The sequence below is a fragment of the Rattus rattus genome, chromosome 8 (genome assembly GCF_011064425.1).
Source record: "Rattus rattus isolate New Zealand chromosome 8, Rrattus_CSIRO_v1, whole genome shotgun sequence".
Lineage (NCBI taxonomy): Eukaryota > Metazoa > Chordata > Mammalia > Rodentia > Muridae > Rattus > Rattus rattus.
In genome coordinates, this window is record NC_046161.1 from 32,115,693 (window position 1) to 32,140,244 (window position 24,552).

At 38.6% G+C, this 24,552-nt stretch overlaps 2 protein-coding genes across 2 annotated transcripts; both read left to right on the forward strand.

The window, feature by feature from the left end:
- The first annotated feature begins 9,063 nt into the window (after window positions 1-9,063).
- LOC116907408 (olfactory receptor 143-like) lies at window positions 9,064-10,020 on the forward strand. Its single transcript, XM_032910365.1, has one exon. The coding sequence runs from the start codon at window positions 9,070-9,072 to the stop codon at window positions 10,018-10,020; it is 951 nt and encodes a 316-aa protein (XP_032766256.1). The 5' UTR covers window positions 9,064-9,069.
- Window positions 10,021-23,348: 13,328 nt separating this feature from the next.
- LOC116906779 (olfactory receptor 147-like) lies at window positions 23,349-24,305 on the forward strand. Its single transcript, XM_032909630.1, has one exon. It carries the CDS (start codon window positions 23,355-23,357, stop codon window positions 24,303-24,305), a length of 951 nt encoding a protein of 316 aa, XP_032765521.1. The 5' UTR covers window positions 23,349-23,354.
- Window positions 24,306-24,552: the final 247 nt, after the last annotated feature.

Genomic DNA, 24,552 nt, shown 5'->3' on the forward strand with positions numbered 1-24,552 from the left:
AGACCGGGGTAAAGTAATAAAAGACTGTCCAGAATTTAATGATAATGAATACACACCATGTTAAAACTTACAGAAAAACAATGAAAGGGGTTATGAGATACGAGTTCAACTATACCCATAGCAGTAGTTGCCTGCATATAGAAACTGGAGAAATTTCATACTATCAACCTAAGATCACACAGGAAATATCTAGAACAAACAAACAAACAAAAAAAAAAGACATCACATGCAAAAGAAGAAGATAACAAAAATAAATAAATAAACTAACTGGAGGCTAAAATCAATAAAATAGAAACAAAACTAACAATATAAAAGGTCCATAAAACAGGTTTTTTTTTTTTTTTTGAGGAATCAAACTAGACAGACAAGCATTACCAACTAGATAGACAAACATTACCCAAACTAACTAAAAGATATGGAGAAAATATTCAATTGAACAAAATCATAAATAAAAAGGGGGGCATAAGAACAAACTCTAAGAAAATCCAGAAACTCATAAGAACACATTGAACAAACCTATACACTTTGGCGAGGGAGGAGGCAGGGGCACTCGATTTCTCCACTGAGGATCTTGAATGGATGAGAAGCACATAAAGAAATGTTCAGTATCCTTAGACATCAAGGAAATGCAGAGACAGAGATTCTGTCTGTCATAAAATTAAATATATATTAATAATTACCAGACTTCTGATAAGATTGAGGGCTATATCGATTGGTTATATCTGAGTTATATAACATGTGCCTGTTAAATTACACATTTGAGAATATATATAGTAAATATAGAACATTATAATTCAGTGGCAATAGTAAAAATCATTTACCAAGTTACCAAAGCAGGATAGGAACATGACAGGTTTCGTAAATAGAGTAGGAATAAGTAAACTGTGCCATGGGTGAGACCATGTCAGGGCAGATTCAGTCTTGTGACAGTGACTGAGCAAGCAGGCAAGCCGTTGCGAATGTGACAGGCATGGATGCCTGCACGGTTCTGTAGTGATCTGCCAGGACCCAGGCAAGTGGGGCCGAGCTTGCTCCTGGCAGCCAGAAGCCTGACTTATGATTACTGCTGCAGGCTAGTACAGGGGCCCTGTCCCTTGGTGGGAGGGGGAAGGGAAGTGCCTGAAGTACCTTGTTCTTGTGGCTGTAGCAGGCCACAAGAACTTACATTTTTCTCCCCCCCCTCCACCCGCGGAGCTGAGGACTGAACCCAGGGCCTTGTGCTTGCTAGGCAAGCGCTCTACCACTGAACTAAATCCTCAACCCCAAGAGCTTACACTCAAAGAAGGCAGTTGTAGTGCAGGGCTTTTAGAGTCAGGCAAGGCCAAAGCTGCTTTTCCTGTGGCTGAGCATGGGTAAACAAGACTCACAAACAAAAGTCTGGGAACCAGGGACTTTAGCAGCAGACAAAGCTCTGAGTCCCAGAGAGAGCTCACACAGGTGGTCTGGAGGATGGCTGCAAGTGGGGAAAGCAAAGGTCTCAGCAGGCAGTGTCCCTGGGCAAGGGGCGGGGCCAGACCAACTTTTCCTGCTGCTGCAAACCCTACTAGAGGCTGCTGTGGGCAGAACACAGAAGCCCTGCACAATGGTGGTGCCACAGCAATGAGGGAAGCAGGGGTGGGGGGGGGACGACAGCCTACACTACAGATCGCTAGCAAGAGAGTGCCAGCTTAGTGACCAGGTAAAGATATTGCTCTCTGTTTACTGTAAATTAGAAGAAAACATTCCAGGAAACTGGGAAAGGCAGCAAAGACATATAGACCCATGGATGAGAATATGGCATTTTCATCAGAGAGAAACTCTCAAAAGGAGAGAGGGAAATCTCACCCAAGGGAAAAAGTCCTAGGACAAGGGTCAGTGAAATCTCCATCCTCAAGGGCAGCATAGGGGTAGCTCCAAGCTGAAGAACATTCCCCTGGGACCATGTGGACTTTTATTCTGACCAGTGGAGGAAGGGGTCTTACCAGTTCTCTGAAGTTTAGGCTAGCGAGCATTCGACAGTAGCAGGGGGATGCAAACCTGCAGCATTTCTGAATCCAAGTCACAGAACCAGATGAGGTGTTGTTAAAAGATAAAGAGAGGACATGTCCTGGGTTTTGGCACCAATGTTGTGTTTATAAAAGGATAGGGGAATGTCGGGGAGTGGGGAGGGATGGGAGGGGAACATTTTTATAGAAGGGGAGGGGACGGGATAGGGGAGTTATGTCCAGGAAACCCCGGGAAAGGGAATAACATTTGAAATGTAAATAAAAGATCAAATTAAAAAACCAAAAAAATTAAATAAAAGGATAAAGAGAGGGGGGATATGTTCTATGGAGGTCTGGGGAAACGGGGTGCCTCAGTGGGCCCAGACTGAGGTATCCCTTCCCACTGAGGGACCAGCCACCTGATGGTCTAGTATAAAATAGAATTTATTCAGGGCATGGAGAGGACGGAGAAGGGAGTTAAGAGGGTAGTAGGAGAGAGAGAGAGAGAGAGAGAGAGAGAGAGAGAGAGAGAGAGAGAGAAGAGGAGAGGAGGGGTATAGATGCTGGCCATGAGCACATGGAGAGAATATGGGAGGGGGATGGTGAGAGAAGGGACAAAGTGGGAAGAGGGTGAGAGCAAGAGAGAACAAGAGAGCAAGAGACTGAGTAGGGGTCAAGCAGCCCTTATTATAGTGTCAGGCATACCTGTCTATTGCCAGGTGACTGTGGGGGTGGAGCTTAGACAGAACGCTAGCATTGTTTGAATTAATTTTATATCTAGTCATTTTGCAAGAATTGTTTATCAGCTGTAGGAGTTCTCTGGTAAAACTTTTGGGGTCACTTATGTACACTATCATATCATTTGCAAATAGTGATATCATGACTTCTTCCTTTCCAATTTGTATCACCTTGATCTTTTGTTGTCTTGTTGCTCTACCTAGAACTTCAAGTACTATATTGTATAGATAGAGTGGGCAGCCCTGTTTTGTCCCTGATTTGGGTGGGAATGTTTCAAGTTTCTCTCCATTTAACTTGATATTGGCTGTTGCTTTTATTATGTTTAGGTAAATACCATGAATTCCTGATCTCTCCAAAACTTTTAACATGAATGGGTGAGAAAAAGGGTGGCAATATCAGGAATAAGGGAAGACAATAGAGAATCCTAGTGGGCCAGGAGGATGAATAGAAATATGCAGCTGCCAGGGTGGGGGGTGAGGGAAAATACTGGGGGGAACCAGCCTCAGCAGGGGTCTTTTTTCTTGTTTAATTCTTCTTGAGGCAGGGGAGAGGGAAGAGTGTGGGCTTTGTCTTACAAGATTTGGGGGCAAGACTGTTTTACCGAGATATTTAGGGTTGCTGTATAATAAAAAGTTTACTTATTTAAGTCTAAGTTACTATGCTACTGTAGGTGATTTACTTAACTATGTCAGTGTTACTAAGATACTGTAGCTGACTGGCCTTCTGTGTTCCGCTGAGGCCAGAAACTGCAGTCTCTGACACTTAGCACCTCATTCTAAAACAGCAGGAGATAAAGTACAGGATTAATTGCTAGAGCCTTTTCCCTTTTGTCCAGATACTTCTTGCTTTTGGGGCTAGGGGGAAGTTTGGAGCAAAAACCTTCTATTGAACCTGTGGAATGTGCAAACCCTATCTCAGAAAACATCAGGTGACTGGGATTTCCCATAAACTTGACGCCTGGGAGTTTCACAAGAATTTGGTGAGTAAACACCCTATTCAAGAAGTGTCCCAACCACAGTAAGGGCGGCACCCTCCCCCACCCCTTTTGTGTACCAAAGATGTCTCCCCACCAGTGGACTCCAATGAATTCAAAGGACAATAGGCGATCACCAATTAATTCAAAAGGTAATAAGCCCTGCCAATGAGAAATAACCAATTCATGCTGTAACCTAAAGCCTATACCCTGAAAAAGTATAAAAAGTGTGTGCCTTTGTTCTTCAGGGTTGCCTCTGCCTTGATTGCAGAACCACCCCAGTGCACTGGATCAATAAACCTCTTGCTTTTTGCATTGCATTTCTGTGTCTCTGTGAGTGGGACATCCTGAATGTAGGGCTCAGGGGCTTCTCGAGTCTTACAAATCAAGAGAAGAGAATAGTGTTTGCACAAGGAAAAACTTTTACATAGGCAAGTATGCACATATTCGCATAAGTTCATATACAGATTCACGAATGTGCATTTATACATTTCCACTCAGACCAGTTGGCCTTACTTGCTTGCATTCTTACAATTACATTTTACACACACACACACACACACACACACACACACACACACAGACACACACACAGATGCATACATTCTCATGCTTACATATTTACACACACATTTATACATATGCATATGGAACAAAAGACCAAGCACCAGTGCAGAAAGAACTCACTCATTCTGGATGAAAAATGAGGTCCAATCTTTATTGCAAATAGAATGTAAAAGCTTCTACACTTTCAGTGCTAAATGAATTAAATCCAAGTTTTTGAGGAAAAAGCTTGTTCCTTTTAATAAGGCCTTGTTATTAAGCAAGGACTTGTTCTGTCCCATAATAAGGAGAAGCCTGCCTGCTCCTTCTGCTCTCTGCAGCTTCTTCTTTTTACCTCTTTCCCTCTGCATTCTGCACATTGCTTTCTTGGTAGTTTATGTTATCTACAGTTTCTAAGTTATTCCACTCTGTATTCTCCTTCTAATCTTGCTCTCTCTTTCTGTTCTGATGTCAGAAATGCTCTTACTCTCAATGCCTTTTCTCCCAAAGCTGTGCCTATGTTTCTAAGTTCTTGAGTTCAGTTCTGTCTAAAATCTTCTCCTCAGCTAAGTTCTTCTGTTAGCTCGGTTCTTCTTAGCTTAGTTCTGACTCTTCTTTTTGTCCTCAGCACTTAAACAATTTTCAGAATATATGATTACATGTTAAAAAGTTTATCAAAGTTTACATAAAAAGTCAAATCATAAATTGATATAGAAGTGCACAACAGAGGATGTTGACATGCCTATCCATTAGGAGTAATTACCTGGCTAAAAGTCCATCACCTGTCACAACTCTACAGGTTCATTGAAGGTTTAAAGCCATAATTATGTTATTAGTGAAGTTTTGGATAAATAAACCTAGTTAATATTTTATCTTCTATCCTAGAACCTGTAATAAATCATTATTTTCCTTTTTGTGACCTTTGGATTTTTGCAATGTCTTGGAATGTGCTCTGAGTAGGAGACAGTCTGGTTACTATCTAAGAGCAATTAACTGCTGACACTTGGGAGACTGGCAGAGTTCTCATTGCAGTTTTGACTATCAGAAAAAGACCTAATATCAGTCCCACTATAAAAGAGCTTAATAATCATTTTTATAATATTAGCAATTCTTATAGGATTATCATTAAGGCTTAAGAAATAATTTATTTGTCTATATAGCATCAGTACAAATCAGCACATCTCTGTGGATCTGCAGAGATCTGCTGCAAAGGGATGGGCTATTACTTAATGATTGTTACATATGTTTAATAATAACAGGAAAAGCATATTAATAGCAAGAATCTTTCCTAAATGAATTACCTTAGAGCCTTGTTAAATAAGGGTGAACCTGTCACAAATTATATAGTAATCCCAAGCAGGACATCTCAGGGAGATCACCTGCTAGTTATTAGCTCGTCCCATTATGGCTCCTGACAGAAAATCTATAGAAATTCCCAGAGACCTGGGATATTAGAGACTCCTAGAACTTAATGGGGTGATCTTAGCCAAAAATGCCCAACAATGGGGAGATGGAAACTGAAGAGACCACTTCCAGTAGTTAGACAGGGGCCCCAGTGAAGGGATGGGGACACCAACCCACCTTCAACATTTTTGATACAGAATCATTCCTGTCTAACAGATATGGAGGGGAAAAATGGAGCAAAGATTGAAGAAAAGGCTGTACAGTGATGGGCCCAACATGGTATCCATTCAATGAGCAGGCACCAAATCCTGACACTATTACTGATGCTATGTTGTGCTTGCAGACATGAGCCTAACACAGCTGTTCTTTCAGAGGCTCTACCAGCAGCTGACTGAAACAATGCACATACTTACAGCCAACAATTGGACTGAGGTTTTGAACCTTTATGAAAGAGTTATGGGAAAGATGGAAGGAACTGAAGTGGGTGGCAACCGCATAAGAAGACCAACACTGAACTAACCTGGTTCCCTGGGAACTCCCAGAGACTAAGCCAGGAGCTGAAGAAGATACACAGGTTGGTCTGAAGCTCCTAGCACGAATGTAGCAGAGGGCTGCTTTGTCTGGCCTCAGTAGGTGAGCATGTACCTAATTCTGTAGAGACCTGATTCCCCAAGGAAGGAAACTGCTGGGGGTAGGGGTGGAAGCACCCTTTCAGAGGCCAAGGGGAGAAGGGATGGGGTGAAAAACTCTGGGATGGGAGACCTGGAGGGAACACAACATTTGTGATATAATAATTAATTAAATATGAAGTAACAATTAATATTAATCTTGGTTATATTAATAATATTTGGTCATCATTTGAGAGGCTTCCTGCTGCAGTAGATGGAAATTCTGAGATTCACAGTCAGTCATTACTCATGAAATTAGATGTTGAACACATGCTTCTCAATGGTATATTTCATTAAACCTCCTCCCTTAGCTCTCAGGGAAACCCATGGAAGCAGAGCAAGACAGAGTGTAAGAACTAAATACAGGACTATAAGAGAACAAAGGCCCCTGTGTCTATTGAGCAAATCTCATATGAAGTAAAAGAGAATCAAGCAGCAAGCAGAAGGACAACACTGATTCACCTCAAGTTCTATGCATATTCTTTATTTCAGTTTAGTGTTTTTATGAGACCCTTGAGTGTGTAAATGAGTGGATCAGTGATTCTTGTGATTTTTTCTTTGGACTGTTTTTCTACTGTTGCCTTTTTTTGTTTGTTGGTTATGTCTTAGAAGTCTGTTTGTTTCCAATGAAATAAAAAAAAAGGAGTGGATCTAGATGAGAGAGGAGGAGAGGGGAGAGGAGGAACTGGGAAGAGGAGAGGGAAGCGAAACTATAATGTGGATATATTAAGAAATGTATTCAATACACTACAAATTCTATAGAAAATTAAAATTAATAAGTAAGTCAGGGCTGGGGACATAGTTCAGTGAGAAAGAGCACTTGCTTCACAAGTGGGGCCTTCAGTGGTTTGCTGGACCACAGTACCCAAGTAAAAAGTACATGTGAATGTTCATATAAAACAAGTTAGATGCATAAATAATTTATGTCATAATATCATTTAGATCAAATATAAAATATCATCTCTGATTTAAATTAAGATTGAGTAGAAATGTCTTCATCTCAAAAACAGATGATAAGTAGATAAGAGAGAGAGAGAGAGAGAGAGAGAGAGAGAGAGAGAGAGAGAGAGAGAGGAGGGAGAGAGTCCGATAATAATGCAAAGTATTTATATACAAAAGGTGACCCTTTGATTTTTTTAATGATTAATGTTTTAACAAACTATTTAAAGTCATGGCATGGTAATTCTTTTAGATTTTGTTTTAATTTATCATCTCTTAGTAGTTCTCAACTTCAAACTAATCATCCTAATGGCACCGATGCTTTGACCTAATTTTCTCAGCCATGTAGCAATCATAGAATGTCTTAAAATTATTACAGAAATCCGTTTGATAGCAACATGTGTATGTGATGATGGGATGTGATATTAACATGGAAGGAGTGTTTCCAAAGTGGCCGTTTTTGCTCCATTCATAGTATGGTCCCACAATATGATACCTACTTCAAATATCAACAATGCCAAAGCTGAGTAATGACTTATCTGAATAAGAATAATGATAAATAATAAGCATAATGAAGGGTGACTAACATTTATCAGCCCCAATTTTCATACATTTAGGAGAGTACAAACACATTTGTGAATCATTTCATTGAATTACACAGTAAGGCAGCTCTTTTATTTAACAGTATTTCCATATATTTTTTGCAGTAGTAAATGTGAACCACAGATTTTATATTCTAGAAAAGAATTCTACAATGATATAAAACATAATTTTTATGAATATCTTTTACAACTATATATAAACAAGCATCAGAGAGTCTGCAGTTTTGTAGTTACAGAGTAGGAAATCTGGATTTAAATTTATACTGACTTGAAATCTTCCTTGTATTAAGTTTTTGTACAATGTTACTCACTGGTCTAATTTTTGTTACTTTAATCATAGAAAAATTACAAATGGCAAGTGGGTATGTCCCTGGACATTAGACTTTCAGAGTTGTGAGAAGTATAATGAGTAGAACATGAAAGGAGGCCAGACACAACTCTGCCCTGAGGCTCCAGTACTCCTGCTGGGAAATTATACTATCTCTAAAAATCCAACACTAGTTATCACACTGGATGCACACACAAACTCAGTGACATCTACTCTCTAGGGCTCATCCAATGTGGGAAGAAATCCCACAGGAAAAAGAATAATTTCCTGGCCTGCCAAAGAATTTTCTCAGAAATCCTGGTCTTATGATACAAACTCTCATTTAACTTGTGTGATATTTGAGAGATTCATACAAGATAATTAATTTCCTTCCTTTATGTGAAAATAAAATTCTGGTGTATTCTCAAATATAGATCATGTTCCTTCCCATTATATTACTCCTAGCATGACAGAGGCATGTCTATACTAATGATTATAACCTGCTTCATTGTTACCTTAAACTGTCTCTAGACAGTGAAAAGGAAAACCATCATGTGTTTTGACAGCAGAGAAGATACAGAAAATCAAGGTGAGCAGTAAATAATCCATGCTTTCTCAATTTCTCTTCAAACCTCTGTGGGTTAGTTACATATTACAGTTTTGCAGTAATTCCTAGCAAAGTCTAGGAAAACCAAGGGAAGTAATGTTCAGAGACATTGGGGTTCTGTGTGCATTTTTTTCTGGATGCATGGAGATAAAATAGGTGTGAGGAAAGGGGAAATGTTTGAGGCAAAAATGTGAAGAGTGGTGCTATTTGTATGATTTGCTTGTATTCACTAAGCACCAAATTTAGTAGGCAGGAACTCCAGTTCTCACTCTGGGATCAATGATGAGACATTTATTAATGACATCTATTCTCTTATTATTACAGATGCAAGTCATGAAGCAAACAGTTATAGCAAATAACTCTTCAGTGACTGAGTTCATTCTCATGGGGTTAACAGTTCAACGAGAGCTCCAGGTGCCTCTGTTTGTCCTCTTCTTGTTAAACTACATGGCCACTGTGGTGGGAAACCTGAGCTTAATGAATCTCATTTGCCTAAATTCACACCTTCACACTCCCATGTACTTTTTCATCTTCAACCTGTCCTGCATTGACTTTTGTTATTCACTTGTTTGTAACCCCACAATGCTGATGAGTTTTATTTCAGAACAGAGCATCATCTCCTATGATGGATGCATGAGTCAGCTCTTTTTATTCTGCTTTTTTGCCAACTCTGAATGTTATTTGCTGACAGCCATGGCCTATGATCGATATGTGGCCATCTGTCATCCCCTCCAGTATACAACTGTCATGTCACCTATGATCTGTGGACTGTTGGCTTTCGGTTCTTACTTCATGGGCTTTGCTGGGGCCATGACTCACACTGGGTTTATGATCAGGCTCAGTTTTTGTAATTCTAACATCATCAACCATTACATGTGTGACATCTTCCCTCTCCTTTGGATTTCCTGCAGTAACACCTATGTCAATGAGCTTGTGAGTTCTGCTGTGGTTGGAACTATTATCATTTTATCTACCATCATTATTTTTGTCTCATATGCTATGATTCTTTCCAATATCCTTCATATGTCATCAGGTAAGGGTTGGTCTAAAGCCTTGGGCACTTGTGGGTCTCACATCATAACTGTCAGTCTTTTCTATGGATCCGGACTGCTTGCTTATGTCAAGCCATCCTCTGCTGAGACTGTGGGCCAGGGGAAATTTTTCTCAGTATTTTATACTCTTGTGGTACCCACGCTGAATCCTCTCATTTACAGCCTCAGGAACAAGGATGTCAAACTTGCTGTGAAGAGAACAATGAAAAGAATCACAAGCTAGTGAACAGTTGTGCTTCTATATTCCTGTCCTACCGCATTGCTTTATCCTCTCTGTCTTTTCATTACATTCTTCTCTTCTATTTTCTTTAATCTCTCTTTAGAATCTGGAAAAAATTTCCACTGTAATCTCTTTCTTCCTGCTACTATGAAACGTAACCTTGTGTCTAATTTTTTCTGTCAGAGTTGTTTTCACTTTCATATGGCTCCAGATCAAGACCCTGTTCCCCTGCTTTTTCTTTTCTTAAAAATAACAGTGCCTCTGTTTTTTTATATTCCTGATCTCCAAAGAAATTCATGAACTGTCATCTTTATGGTCACCTTTTGTATATAAATACTTTGCATTATTATCGGACTCTCTCCCTCCTCTCTCTCTCTCTCTCTCTCTCTCTCTCTCTCTCTCTCTCTCTCTCTCCTTTCTTTCTTTCTTCCTTTTCCTTTCTTGCCTTTCTTTGACAATTTTGGTTTTCCTTGCTTGTTTGTTTCCTTAGACAACAATCAGTTTCATTAACTAAGTTGCTTAGATGAGATAAAAGAGGACAAAAATGTACATATGGTATAGTTATCAATTTTTCAAGATTATTTTGTATCCTTTAGAGAGGTTTTGTTATTCCAGACCTTTAGTCTCACATTTATAATGAACCTCTGTACTTTACTCAAATAATATTTGATTCTTTCAAGACTCTCACGAGGTTATCAGCCTAGTTCACCACCACAATTTTGATAATACACGGACAATCTGATTGCCTTGTTGAATCCAGCTGAAATTATCACTGTCTTTCTGTGATATATTGATTGTCCATGACGATTTTCCAAATGAATAATTACATTCCTCAGAACAGAACACAGGGCAATTTATTTCCTCTGTTCTTTATATACGAAATATGCAGTTTTGTAAGAACAATCTATTTGTTTCCTATAAAAACCAAACCATGACTTCACTGAAGGTTTTGGAATATAGTGTATGCATACTTTTATGAGTTTATTTCTCAAGGCCAAGAGTAATACGTATATCTAAATTAGTTTTTCTATAGGAATCTGGACAAGGAAATAGTTATATAACTTTTTAAGGACACATAGCTTATGAATCAAAAACTAGGATCTCACCCATTTTGTATAGGTGAAGAAATGCCAAGGCAGATGGTTTTGAAAAAACCAACAGACCTTCTGTAGAGTTGTTTCATAATGATTTCCAAAGTTGACTTTCTGTCAGAAAATAGACTCTGCCATGATGTTGTGTTATAGAGATGATGAAAAGTTTAGGATCAATTTTAAAAATGCAACTGTTCGTACACTGAACATAGATTTTAAAAGATATTTTTATTTATTTTATGTCTTAGTACACTGTAGCTGTTTTCAGCTACACCAGAAGAGGACATCAGATTCCAGTACAGATGATTGTAAGCCACCATGCAGTTACTAGGAATTGAATTCAGGACCTCTAGAAGACGGACAGCCAGTGCTTTTAGCCACTGAGCCATCTCTCCAGCCCTACTGTGAACCTATTTAAGCGGCACAAGCATGGGAGACAGAGTAATATATTTATCCTCTCTTATGATTAGATATCCTAATTCTAGGATGGTGAGACTGAGGGAGATTGAATAAGCTTTTACGAGGAGTCATGTTCTCTAAGTTAGATATATTTCAGTAGCCTAATTCGTGTGACATATTTGTTTGTAGAGAAAAATGACTTAGCAAGGTACCCACAAAGCAGTTAAATATAGTGTGCAGCATTTCCTTTTGGGTGTGTTAACTGGAGCAGAATCAGTGCAAAACACATGACCTTTCGACTTTTTCTGGGGTTACAAGGATATACTACTTTTAGCTATTCTACTTAGGATATCAACAATAGAACAAAGAAACACTTGAACACAAGTCAAGCTGGTAAAACCATGAATTTGTTGGGGTTGCTCACAGGAGTGAGGATGGTAGGCCATTGACAGGGATATGAGAGACTCAGATAGAGCTGCTTCACTTTGGAGGAAATATTATAAAAAAGAGTGGTTATGTGTGCTTTGCTGAACATTTAAACTGTGATTCTTTTATTTATGTTAAACATGATATTTGAAAAGATCTTAAACACTTGTTTGAAAATATAGTCTGAAAAACCACTCTACCAGTTAAATCTTCAAATCAGTCTTATTAAAATTATTTGTGCTAGAGTTAAGCATTTATATTTATTATAATATTAATATGACTAACAAATGTGCTTAAAGTCAATGTCTCAAGAATATTCTATTTTCTGATACTGTACTTCTCCCCTGTCTCCTGAATGGAGGTGAATAGCACTGGTGGATGGGAACTGGGAGTAGCCACTAGAAAGTCCCAGAGGCCAGGGTACAAGAGGTTCCCAGGATACATCAGGGATGACATTAGCCAAAATACCCAACAAAGGGGAGATACAACCTGTAGAGATCATATACAGTGGTTAGGTATGGCTCACATTTGAGGGATGAGGCCACCCACACAAGTCAAAAATTTTAACCCAGAATTGCTCCTGTCTAAAAGAAATACAAGAATGCAGAGACTGAAGGAAAGGCTATCCAGAGTCTCCACTCCTGGGATTCATCCTGTGTCCAGACACCAAACACAGACACTACTGCAGATGCCAAGAAGTGTCTGCTGACAGGAGCCTGATTTAGCTATCTCCTGAGAGGCTCTGCCAGAGCCTGACCAATAGAGATGTGAAAAAGTTGTGAAAAATGGTTTGAAATCTACTTACATACAAATACTTTAGTAGACATGCAGCCTTTCTTAAGGCCACAGAGTCAGGAACGTAAAACCCAAACCTAAAATGTACTTGAACAAAAAGTAAATGTTTAGTTTACGGTTTAAGAAATGAAATGTCAATATGGAGTCTTTTCTCATGAAGAGCACAGCCTGGTGGAATGCAAATAATAATAAAGTATGACTCAGTTCAGTGAAGTAAATGGATTTATTTATTTATGTGATTTGCATATATTTATAGTTAGTGTTCATACGAGTGTGTGGACACACAAGGTGTGCACGTACATGTGTGTGTATGTAGATGCAGAAGTAGAAGTAGGTGTAGAAGTCAGGAGACTTTCACCATCATTATCCATGTATTCTTTGAGTCTCTCAGTTGACATCTGAGCTCAGCAAAATAGCTCATCTACATAGTTAGCTTGCTCCTAAGATATCCTGCCTCTGCTTTCTGTGTATGGCACCTATAGGCAAATCAAGGTACCCACCTGGAAATTATGTGGATTCTCAGATTTGTTCTCCAGTCGTCTTTCTTACATGGCAAGTACTTTATCCATTAACCTATCATCTCAGTATAGAGGTTTATTTCACATTTTTAATTGCTTTTATTGATTTGGAGAATGAAATAATCTAGTATTTAAATCAACTCCTAATTCAATAATATTTATGACTAAAATTTTTAGCCACAAACTTACATAAAACCTGAACCTTAGTAAACTCCTGTTTCTAGAAAGAAACGTTTCAATTCAAAAGAAATATGTACAAAAAAATTGAAATACCATACTTAGCATACAGATACAACCTGTTTGCTCTACGTGTAACATTGATCTCAGGGTAACAAAGTGTGCTTTCTTGTCATTTAGAGAAACATGTCTACAGACGTGCTGCACGATACAATTGTTTACACCAGGTTTCCATTGGGACAATGCTCTGTGAAACTTATCTGTGCTCATGACAGGGCCCATTTTTGTGTACTGTATAAATCTTGTAAGCTGGAGGAGGAAGAGATATTTATTTTCAATTAAAATATAATTATACCATTGCCCCTTTTCTCCTTCCTTCAGCTTCTCCCCAATTCTCAATTCACTCTTAAATTAATGGCCTCTTTTTCTTTTATAGACATGCATAATATGTGTATCTGTTCATATCTATATCTATTTAATCTATCATCAAGCATATATACATATACACATATACATTGTGTGTGTGTGTGTCTGAGAGAGAGAGAGAAAGAGAGGAAGAGAGAGAGAGAAAGGGATCAAGAGAGAGAGAGATCTGTCTATCCTGATGATTTTGCTTAGTGTTGTTTGACTGAATAATTTCAGGGTATATGACTTGGTATTTGGGTACTAGTAAGACAGTTTATTGCTGGAGATGATGAATTCTTTTTCACTGTAAGCATTAATTTGTCTAGATGTGGTGCCTATGAAAATTTCCCTTCCACATTAGCCTGTCTACTAAGAGGCTGTTTTACTTGTTCAGGTCTTGTTTAGGCATGAGTATTGTTAAAATATCATGAGCATAGTCAACTCAGTCTCACAGAAGACTTCCTGACACTCCGTCTCATAGTCTTACTGTTCCCATTTTCCTGGTGTTCCCTAAGCCATAGGTGTAGGAATTGGCTTGCAGATTTATAAATTGGGACTCAGAAATAACGGTCAATTTTTGTCTACAATTTGACCACCTGTAGTGTTCTTCACTTATTGCAAAGAGAAGCTTTGCTAATGGGTGCTGCAAGATATACATATTGGTTTGGTACAAGGATAAGTATTTAGAATGGAGGTAAGAATAATTATGCTGTTTTAATAAAGTGGTGATTGTATGTTCTGCATTAGAATCCATAACCTCACTAGCTCTGCTGATTGGCTTGGTTTTCAGTATCAGGCATTATATCCTTCTATTGAGCTGACCTCAAGTCCATTTAGAGAGCTGCTTGCTATTTCCTAGATATGAGTGATACTTTTTATCTTTAGGAGTGTCTTACCATGTTAGTCATCGCTGTGATTCATAGGTGTCACTGCTGGGTTGTACTATTGGTTGATTCTCTTCTTTGGCTGCCAAATAGTGTAGTACTATGGAAGCTGGTCCTTGTGGGGTAGGCTTTCAGGTCAGATCTTGATCAATTCTTTCACATCTTGTGTTTAACGTGTGTGGTCTCTTCATCAAGGCATCGTATTTTCAACTTTTTGGAGGCAACCAAGGGCAACAGCTGTATACTTATACTTTTTGGAGTCTATTGGACTCCCTTGGCCAACAGCTCTAAATGGGTCTTCCTATTCCAGTACTGGCATTTTTGCTTGATAGCCTAAATCCTTTGGGGAAAGCATTATCAACATAAAAATGATAATTTCATTTAAACTCTCTTTCTATCTCTGTCTCTGTCTCTGTCTCTCTCCCTCTCTCTCTCTCTCTCTCTCTCTCTCTCTCTCTCTCTCTCTCTCTCTCTCTCTCTCTCTGTGTGTGTGTGTGTGTGTGTGTGTGTGTGTGTGTGTATGTGTGTATGCATTGGAGATTCCTTATTTCAAGTAAGCTATATATATATTCTCATTATTCACAGTTCCTGTCTGATGTGATTATAACTAGTAATTATGTTTTTTTTAAGAAACAATAATTTTGGGACAGCTTAAGCTCATTTGTGTTTAATTCCCTTTCCCACTATTTTTTATTGAAAATAGATATTTCTCATATAATATATTGATTACATTTTCTCCTCCCTCAACTTCTCCCTGTCCCTCCTTCTGTGCCCTCCCATCCAGATCAACTTCCTTTCTATTTCTCATTAGAAAACAACAGACTTCTAAGAGAGTACACAACAAAACCCAATAAACCCATCATCCCAAGAGAACACATGGATGGACCTATGACTCCATCCACATATGTAGCAGAGGATGGCCTTGTTGAGCATCAATAGGAGGAAAAGCCTTTGTCCCTGTCAAGACTCGATTTTCCAGTGTAGGGGAATGTCAGGGCAGGGAAGTGGGAGGGAGTGGGTGGATAGATGGGTGAGGGAGCACACTCATAGAAGCATGGGGTAGATGTGATAGCCGGTTTCTGGAGGGGAAACCGGGAAGGTGATAACATTTAAAATGTCAATTAAAAAGTCAAATAAAAGAAAGAAAAAGAAAAAAACAGGAAGTTAATCTAGAGACTTGAATATCAATAACCTGAAACAGAAAAAAATTAAATACAGTAAAACAACAAAAATCATCACAGTGTAGTAGGACAAGGAAAACCAACAGAAAGAAAAGAGCACTAGAAAACTCACAAAACTCAGTAAACAAGTTGTTCACACACTCCAGAGTTTTATAAAGACATTACACTGAAATCCATAATGTATATGGAGAAGTCCTAGTGAAGACCTATGCAGGCATTCTGCTGCTGCCTCAGTCTTTGAGTTCAGATGAGCTCTGCTCAGTTAATTTAGAGGAATTTCTACTCCTGGTATTCTTCATCTGCTATAACTCTTATACTCTTTCTGTCTTCTACTGTGTTCCATGAGGTCTGAGTGGAGGGGTTTGATGGAGACATTCCTTTTAGAACTCATTCTTCCAAGCTCTCTCTCTGTCTCTCTGTAATGGATGGTTGATCTGGTAAAAGAGGAAGCCTCTCTGACAATCTATGAGTATGGAAGCATATCATTAGATGTCAATATTTATTTATTTATTTATTTATTTATTTATTTATCTATTTATTTTTGCTACGTGTTTTGTACTTAGATTTGATAGGGCTATCTAAACTTTGGTTCTTGGTCAGCAAGCAGTGTTAAGAATGACTTCTGTCTCAGGGAGTAGGCCTTAAGTCAAATTAGACAATGCTTGGATACTTTCATAAGGTTTGTGTCATCGTTGCCTTAACATATTTTGCAGGTAGGACATCATTGTAGATCAAAAGTTTTGTTTTATAGTTATTCATGCATTTCCATGGGAGATATCTGTTTATCTCTATCTCTATCGCATCTACGAGAGAGAGAAAGTAGGCGTTACCAAATAATCCAAATTAAAAATGGATTAGAAATCAAAATAGAGAATTTTCAAAACAGTAAACTCAAATGACTGAGAAACAAAGAAAAGTTCAACATCTTTAGTTAGGAAGATGCAAATCAGAACTACTTTAACATTCCAACTTGCACACGTCAGAATGGCAAGAACTATAGCACAAATGACAGCTTATGTTGGTGAGAATATTAAGGGAAATACTCTTCTATTACTGGTAGGAGTGAAAACTTGTAAATCCACTACAGAATTCAGTATGGTGGTGTCTTACAAAGTTGGAAATCAACCTACCTGATGATCCAGCTATACTTCTCTTGGGCAATAACCCACAGGATGCTTTATCATACCGCAAGAGCTCATGCTAATCCATGGTCATTGTTTCTCTATTCACAGTAGCCAAAAATTGGAAAGAACCTAGAAGTCCCTCAACAGAATAGGTTTAATAATTTAATGTGTGTGTGTGTGTGTGTGTGTGTGTGTGTGTGTGTGTGTGCGTGCACATGTGTGGCACTTTTACAAAATGCTTTAAACTCAAGGTTTTATAAAATAACTGTATAAAAGATACAGATAAATTGATGCCACCTGAAAATTTTATTCTGAGCATGATAATTCTGTCCCTGAAAGACAAACATAATATTTATTCACTTATATACAGGTATAGCCATTAAATAAATAATAAGCATGCCATAATATGTATAGTCAAAGGGTTTAGGCATAAAAGAAAGGACTGCAGTTGGCACATAGATCTTCCTAGTATAGGGGAATACAATGTTATACAGGTGAACTGGGGGCAGGGGAGTGGAACAGGAGGGTCAGGTTTGGAGGGGAATAATATACATAGGGAGACAGTGAGAGTGGAAGAACATTTGAGGCGTGGTGTGGAAACATAGTACAGTGGACCATTCCTAAAATATATGAAAGCAATTCTAATGAAGTCTCCAAATCATAGGGGAGATAGAGTCCCAACATGTACCTCTTGTCACCAAACAGTTTCCAGTACTGGGACCTGATTACATCCTCCCTATTCTTTGGAGAAAGTTAAGGCTCTATTGACTTGAAAATACTAAGTCAATAGACTCAACTGTGGTACTCAAGCCTTTGTTTTTGAAATATTACCCACCCATAAAGCCTTGTCACAAAACAAGGACCATGTACTCTTATCTTTGCTTCACTAGAAGGGAAAATTTTTGCATGCAGTTTTTCTAGGCTGTTTGCAGAAAAACACGAAGTGTCTGTTTTCAGCAAAACATCCTTCCATGTGTCTGCTTCTGCAAAAGTATCATCTTATAAGCCAGTTTCCAGAAAAAACATCACATGACATAACTGAGTCTCTAAAGAAATCAATAATTTATACTTCAGAGGTGCCTATCAAGTTGTGCATGTATACAGATCATGATACCATACACTATATAGGTTTATTACTTCAGTTATAAACAGTATTGCAATTATATTATTTGTGTTAAAAATGGATGGAACTGAAGGTCATCATGCTATTTGTGGATATATAAAGAGATATAGATATGAATTGGGTACTATTACAGTTGTAGAATTAAAAAAATGAATGGAGAGATGAGAAATAAAATGAGTAACACAAGGTGATTATGCTCTAAGTTTATTAGATGCAATACTTACTTTGTATAGTAAATATATAATAAAATTACTAAAAATGTACATAACAAATAACATTTGCATCAATCACATACAGATTTATACTAAAACTAATATACTCCACAGACAGAATTAGTGAAAAATGTTTAATTTAATTTTATTTATTTGGTTATACAGTTTACACCCAGTTTAGTTCTCCTCTCCCAGTCAGTCACTCATTTCCACAATCTTTCCCCATATTCCTTTATTCTCTGAGTGAGTAGGGCTCTGTCTCAGTATCCTGCCACCCTGGCACTTCAAGTCTCTGCAAGGGCTGGGATCTTCCTCTCCTACTGAGGCCAGACAGCATCCCAGCAAAAAGAATATCCCACATACAGACAACAGATTTTGGGATCGACCTCATTCAAGTTGTTCAGCAGCTGCATGAAGACCAAACTTCACATTTGTTACATACATGCCTGAAGGTCTGAGCACAGCCCATGTGTGTTATTTGGTTGGTCTTTTAGTCTCTGAGATCCCCAACGGTCTAGGTTAGTTGACACTGTTGGTCTTCCCGTGGAGTTCCTATCCCCTACAGGACCCGCAATCCTTCCTGATATTCTTTCATAAGCGTTCCCAAGCTCTATGTATCAGTCTGAATCAGATACTGGGTAGAGCCTCTCTGAGGACAACTCCTATCTACTGGCAAGCACAAAAAAGGGAATGCAGATCGATCCATGCTTATCACCCTGTACAAAGCTTAAGTCCAAGTGGATCAAGGACCTCCACATCAAACCAGACACACTCAAACTAATAGAAGAAAAACTAGGGAAGCATCTGGAACACATGGGCACTGAAAAAAAATTTCCTGAACAAAACACCAATGGCTTATGCTCTAAGATCAAGAATCGACAAATGGGATCTCATAAAACTGCAAAGCTTCTGTAAGGCAAAGGACACTGTGGTTAGGACAAAACGGCAACCAACAGATTGGGAAAAGATCTACAACAGATAGAGGCCTTATATCCAAAACATACAAAGAACTCAAAAAAGTTAGACCGCAGGGAGACAAATAACCCTATTAAAAAAATGGGGTTCAGAGCTAAACAAAGAATTCACAGCTGAGGAATGCCGAATGGCTGAGAAACACCTAAAGAAATGTTCAACATCTTTAGTCATCAGGGAAATGAAAATCAAAACAACCCTGAGATTTCACCTCACACCAGTGAGAATGGCTAAGATCAAAAACTCAGGTGACAGCAAATGCTGGCGAGGATGTGGAGAAAGAGGAACACTCCTCCATTGTTGGTGGGATTGCAGACTGGTACAACCATTCTGGAAATCAGTCTGAGGTTCCTCAGAAAATTGACATTAAACTGCCTGAGGATCCAGCTATACCTCTCTTGGGCATATACCCAAAAGATGCCCCAACATATAAAAAAAGACACGTGCTCCACTATGTTCATCGCAGCCTTATTTATAATAGCCAGAAGCTGAAAGAACCCAGATGCCCTTCAACAGAGGAATGGATACAGAAAATGTGGTACATCTACACAATGGAATATTACTCAGCTATCAAAAACAACGTAGTTTATGAAATTTGTAGGCAAATGGTTGGAACTGGAAAATATCATCCTGAGTGAGCTAACCCAATCACAGAAAGACATACATGGTATGCACTCATTGATAAGTGGCTATTAGCCCAAATGCTTGAATTACCCTAGATGCCTAGAACAAATGAAACTCAAGACGGATGATCAAAATGTGAATGATTCACTCCTTCTTTAAAAGGGGAACAAGAATACCCTTGGCAGGGAAGAGAGAGGCAAAGATTAAAACAGAGACTGAAGGAACATCCATTCAGAGCCTGCCCCACATGTGGCCCATATATATACAGCCACCCAATTAGACAAGATGGATGAAGCAAAGAAGTGCAGAAGTGTAGATCGCTCCTGAGAGACACAGCCAGAATACAGCAAATACAGAGGCGAATGTCAGCAGCAAACCTCTGAACTGAGAATAGGACCCCCGTTGAAGGAATCAGAGAAAGAACTGGAAGAGCTTGAAGGGGCTCGAGACCCTATATGTACAACAATGCCAAGCCACCAGAGCTTCCAGGGACTAAGCCACTACCTAAAGACTATACATGGACTGACCCTGGACTCTGACCTCATAGGTAGCAATGAATATCCTAGTAAGAGCACCAGTGGAAGGGGAAGCCCTGGGTCCTGCTAATACTGAACCCCAGTGAACTAGACTGTTGTGGGAGGCGGCAATGGGGGAGGGGGGAGGGAACACCCATAAGGAAGGGAGGGGAGGGGATGTTTGCCCGGAAACCGAAAGGGAATAACACTCAAATGTATATAAGAAATATTCAAGTTAATAAAAAAAAAAAAAGTGTCAGGGATTAGTGCTTGTCTGCAGAATGGGTCTTAAGTTGGGCTGGTTATTGGTTGGCCATTCCCCCACTCTCTGTTTCATCCCCGTGTCTGCATTACTTATAGAAAAGATACATGTTGTTAAGTTATGTTGGAGTGTTAATGTCTCTATCACTCCATTGGGGTTTCTGCATGGCTAGACGAGGTTCCATATCTTCAGGTTCCAAATTCCCAATGTTGTGAGTCACAGTTAAGGTCACTCCAATTTGTTCTTTGATATCTCTCTTATCCTAGGTCTCTGTCTTTTCCTGGAGATGCCTCCCACCTCTTCATCCCTGTCAGTTTCAGATTTATATTTATTTTCATAGAGATCTAGCAGTCTCTCCTCTCCTTCCTTACACCTGATCCTGTACCCCATTTCCTCTCTCCACTTCTGCTCCCTGACAGTTCTCTCGCTTTAGTTCCCCTTCTAAGTGAGATTCATGCTTCCTCACTTGTGCTGTCCTTCTTGTTTAGTTTCTTCGGGTCTGTACAATATAGCATGGTACTTGTATTTTATAGAAATATCCACTTATAAGTGAGTACATACCATGGCCACCTTACCAAAAGCAATTTACAGATTCAATGCAATCACCGTCAAAGTTTCAAAACAATTTTTATAGACCCCGAGATAGCAATTCTCAAGATCCTTTGGAAAAACAAACAAACAAACAAACAAACAAATAAACACCTCGAACAATCCTGAACAATAAATGAACTCTGGCAGGAATCATCATCCCTGATCTCAAGCTACACTAAAAAGAGTAATAGTGATTTAAAAAACAAAACAAAACAAAGAAACAACAACAACAACAACAAAAACCCTGCATGGTACTGGTACAGAAACAGACATGTTGATCAATGGAATGGAAGGCAAGGCCCAGAAATAAACTCAGATATATATGAGCATTTTATTTTTGATAAAGAATCCACAACCATACAATGAAAAAGAGCATCTTTAACAAATGGAACTGGTCTAACTGGTAGACAAATGAAAACGTCCATATTTATTACACTGCACAAATTTCAAGTCCAAGTAAATCAAGGACCTCAATATAAAACTGGATACATGAAATCTCAGAAAAGAAAGTGGGAAAAACCCTTGAATGCATTGGCACAGAAGAAAATTTCCTGAATTATTAAAAATTTTAATGGTGTTAATTGTATTTACATCTTTCTAAGTCTATGCCCAATGGACTAGAAAACCCCTGGTGAAAATATCATGTGTATTATGATGTGTTACTTAAACATAAACTTTGTTTTCTTCCTTTCCTACTTGATCACCATGGAGTGTTCCTTGGGGAGACCAGTTGCTAGATTTTTAATCAGGCCCAAAAGTTATAAGCAGGATGTGTGCTATATTTAAGTGGTGCCTCTGGCGTGATATGTATGACTTTCCTTCACAAGTTCTGGGGGAAATGGCTAGTTAGAAGTGTTATTCACATCTCAGAGTGACTTCTGTAACATTCAGATGGTGAGACCTGTGCTATGATACTTTTGCCCTATAGGATTTTGTGATGACATCTGGTCACTTTTAATTGTCATTTGATCCCAGTTCTATAACCTGGATAGAGTGGAGGTGGGGTGCAGAAAGAGAGAGAGAGAGAGCTGTTCAAAAACGAGAAGAGGTGAGTTCATTCATTCCTTTTCATGTCTACAATTCCTTTTGTGTGTAAAAAAGAGGGTACTTATTACATTGAACAACAAACAACATCAAACAATGAATCAGTAGTCCAGTGCTCAGACTCTGTGGTTGCCTGAATTTTTTGCCTCTTTGCTGTACTGGTTTCCTTTTCAGTCAAATAGCCAGACAAACATAATAGTTCCAGGTGACATATGAAATACACAGCTACCATAGCAAACAAGGTGTATTCATTTTAAACAATATATTAAAGTGCCATGTACAGAAAGACTTTATATATAATAAGAATAGAGTTTGGTCACTAAAAATATGTATAACTAATGAAACCTACACCCACATTAATTACTATATTTTCTTTCATACCTTTGTAAACCACTGAAAGCAAAACCTTTCTTTATCTCTATGTTAAGCTAGGAGAGAATAGAAAAAAATGTGAAGAAACACTGAAGAATATAATTAGATATTTTATTATTAAAAAGGTAAAATGAGCTACTGTGGATATCCTCTATACCTGCTATCTATTGTTATCTTCATAGAGGCTAGTAGTAAGAGCTATGGAAACCTCACACACTGAAGAATGAATCTGTATGTCAAATGCCCTCCCAGAATTCACTGTTTATGCACACCACAGGAGAACTAGAATGTCTAATTCAACTAAGGAATGGGATTTGAATGACCAAATAAAAGACAATGTTTTTTGCAAATCACATACCACCATCTAAGTTAATTAATGAACAGGCATGCAAGTCAAGCACACTACCTCAATAGGTTGAGGGAAGGATAGAATATTATTGTAGTATTCAGGGTATAAAGATAAGTATGGGCTAACTCATATTTGCTATAATGGGAGAGTGTGATAATATATTCAGATGACAAAGCATAACTTTTGTCAATTGTGCTAAATTCAGCTAATGTCAAAATCTTGGAACAGAGCTGGTCCATCATTAATAAAATTTTTTTCTCTCCTAGATTTTCAATGGTAAGCATGCTGGCAGGAAATGGCTCCTTTGTGACTGAATTTATTCTTGCTGGTTTGACAGATCTTCCAGAGCTCCAGCTGCCTCTCTTTTACCTGTTTCTAATAATCTACATAATCACAGTGGTTGGAAACATTGGCTTGATCACCTTGATTAGCCTCAATCGTCACCTGCACACCCCGATGTACTATTTCCTCTTCAACCTCTCCTTCATTGACCTCAGCTACTCTTCTGTCTTCAGCCCCAAAATGCTGATGAACTTTGTCTCTGAGAAGAACTCCATCTCCTATGAGGCGTGCATGACTCAGCTGTTTTTCTTTCTCTTTTTTGTCATCTCTGAATGCTACATGTTGACATCAATGGCCTATGATCGCTATGTGGCCATTTGTAATCCACTGCTGTATAAGGTCTCAATGTCCCCTCAGGTCTGTTCTATTCTATCTTTTGCTGCTTATGGGATGGGGTTTGCTGGAGCCTCTGTCCACACAGGCTGCATGCTCAGACTGACTTTCTGTAATGCCAATCTCATCAACCATTATTTGTGTGACATTCTTCCTCTCCTCCAACTTTCTTGTACCAGCACTTATGTCAATGAGGTGGTTGTTCTTGTAGTTGTGGGTATTAACATCACAGTCCCCAGCTGTACCATCCTCATTTCCTATGTTTTCATCCTTGCCAACATTATAAACATCAAATCCACACAAGGAAGGTCAAAAGCCTTCAGTAACTGTAGCTCTCACATCATGGCGATTTCTCTTTTCTTTGGATCAGCTGCATTCATGTATCTTAGATATTCTTCTGGATCTATGGAACAGGGAAAAATATCTTCAGTTTTCTACACTAATGTTGGGCCCATGCTCAACCCTCTGATCTACAGTTTGAGGAACAAAGATGTCAAGGTGGCACTAAGGAAATCATTGATTAAGTTTCAGAGAAAAGACAAATTCTAATTAGAATCAATAATCCTAAAAAATTGGAATATTTAAATTTTTCTTGGTCTTTTCAGTGAAAATCTTTTCTATGTTAATGTACAGTTTGGTAAACTTCTTTATAATATATGGATAATTTTATTTTTGTTTCTGTTTTTTCAGCATAATTTAACAGGTGCTCTAAATGATTGATACCATATCCATGATGCAATAAAATCATAGATGATTTTCAATTTTCATTATTGTTCCATACTTTGTCTCCCAGGCT

Bases quoted from the DNA above. Each gene is read 5' to 3' on its own strand.
- LOC116907408 (XM_032910365.1), top strand. From the start codon at position 9,070: ATGCAAGTCATGAAGCAAACAGTTATAGCAAATAACTCTTCAGTGACT.
- LOC116906779 (XM_032909630.1), top strand. From the start codon at position 23,355: ATGGTAAGCATGCTGGCAGGAAATGGCTCCTTTGTGACTGAATTTATT.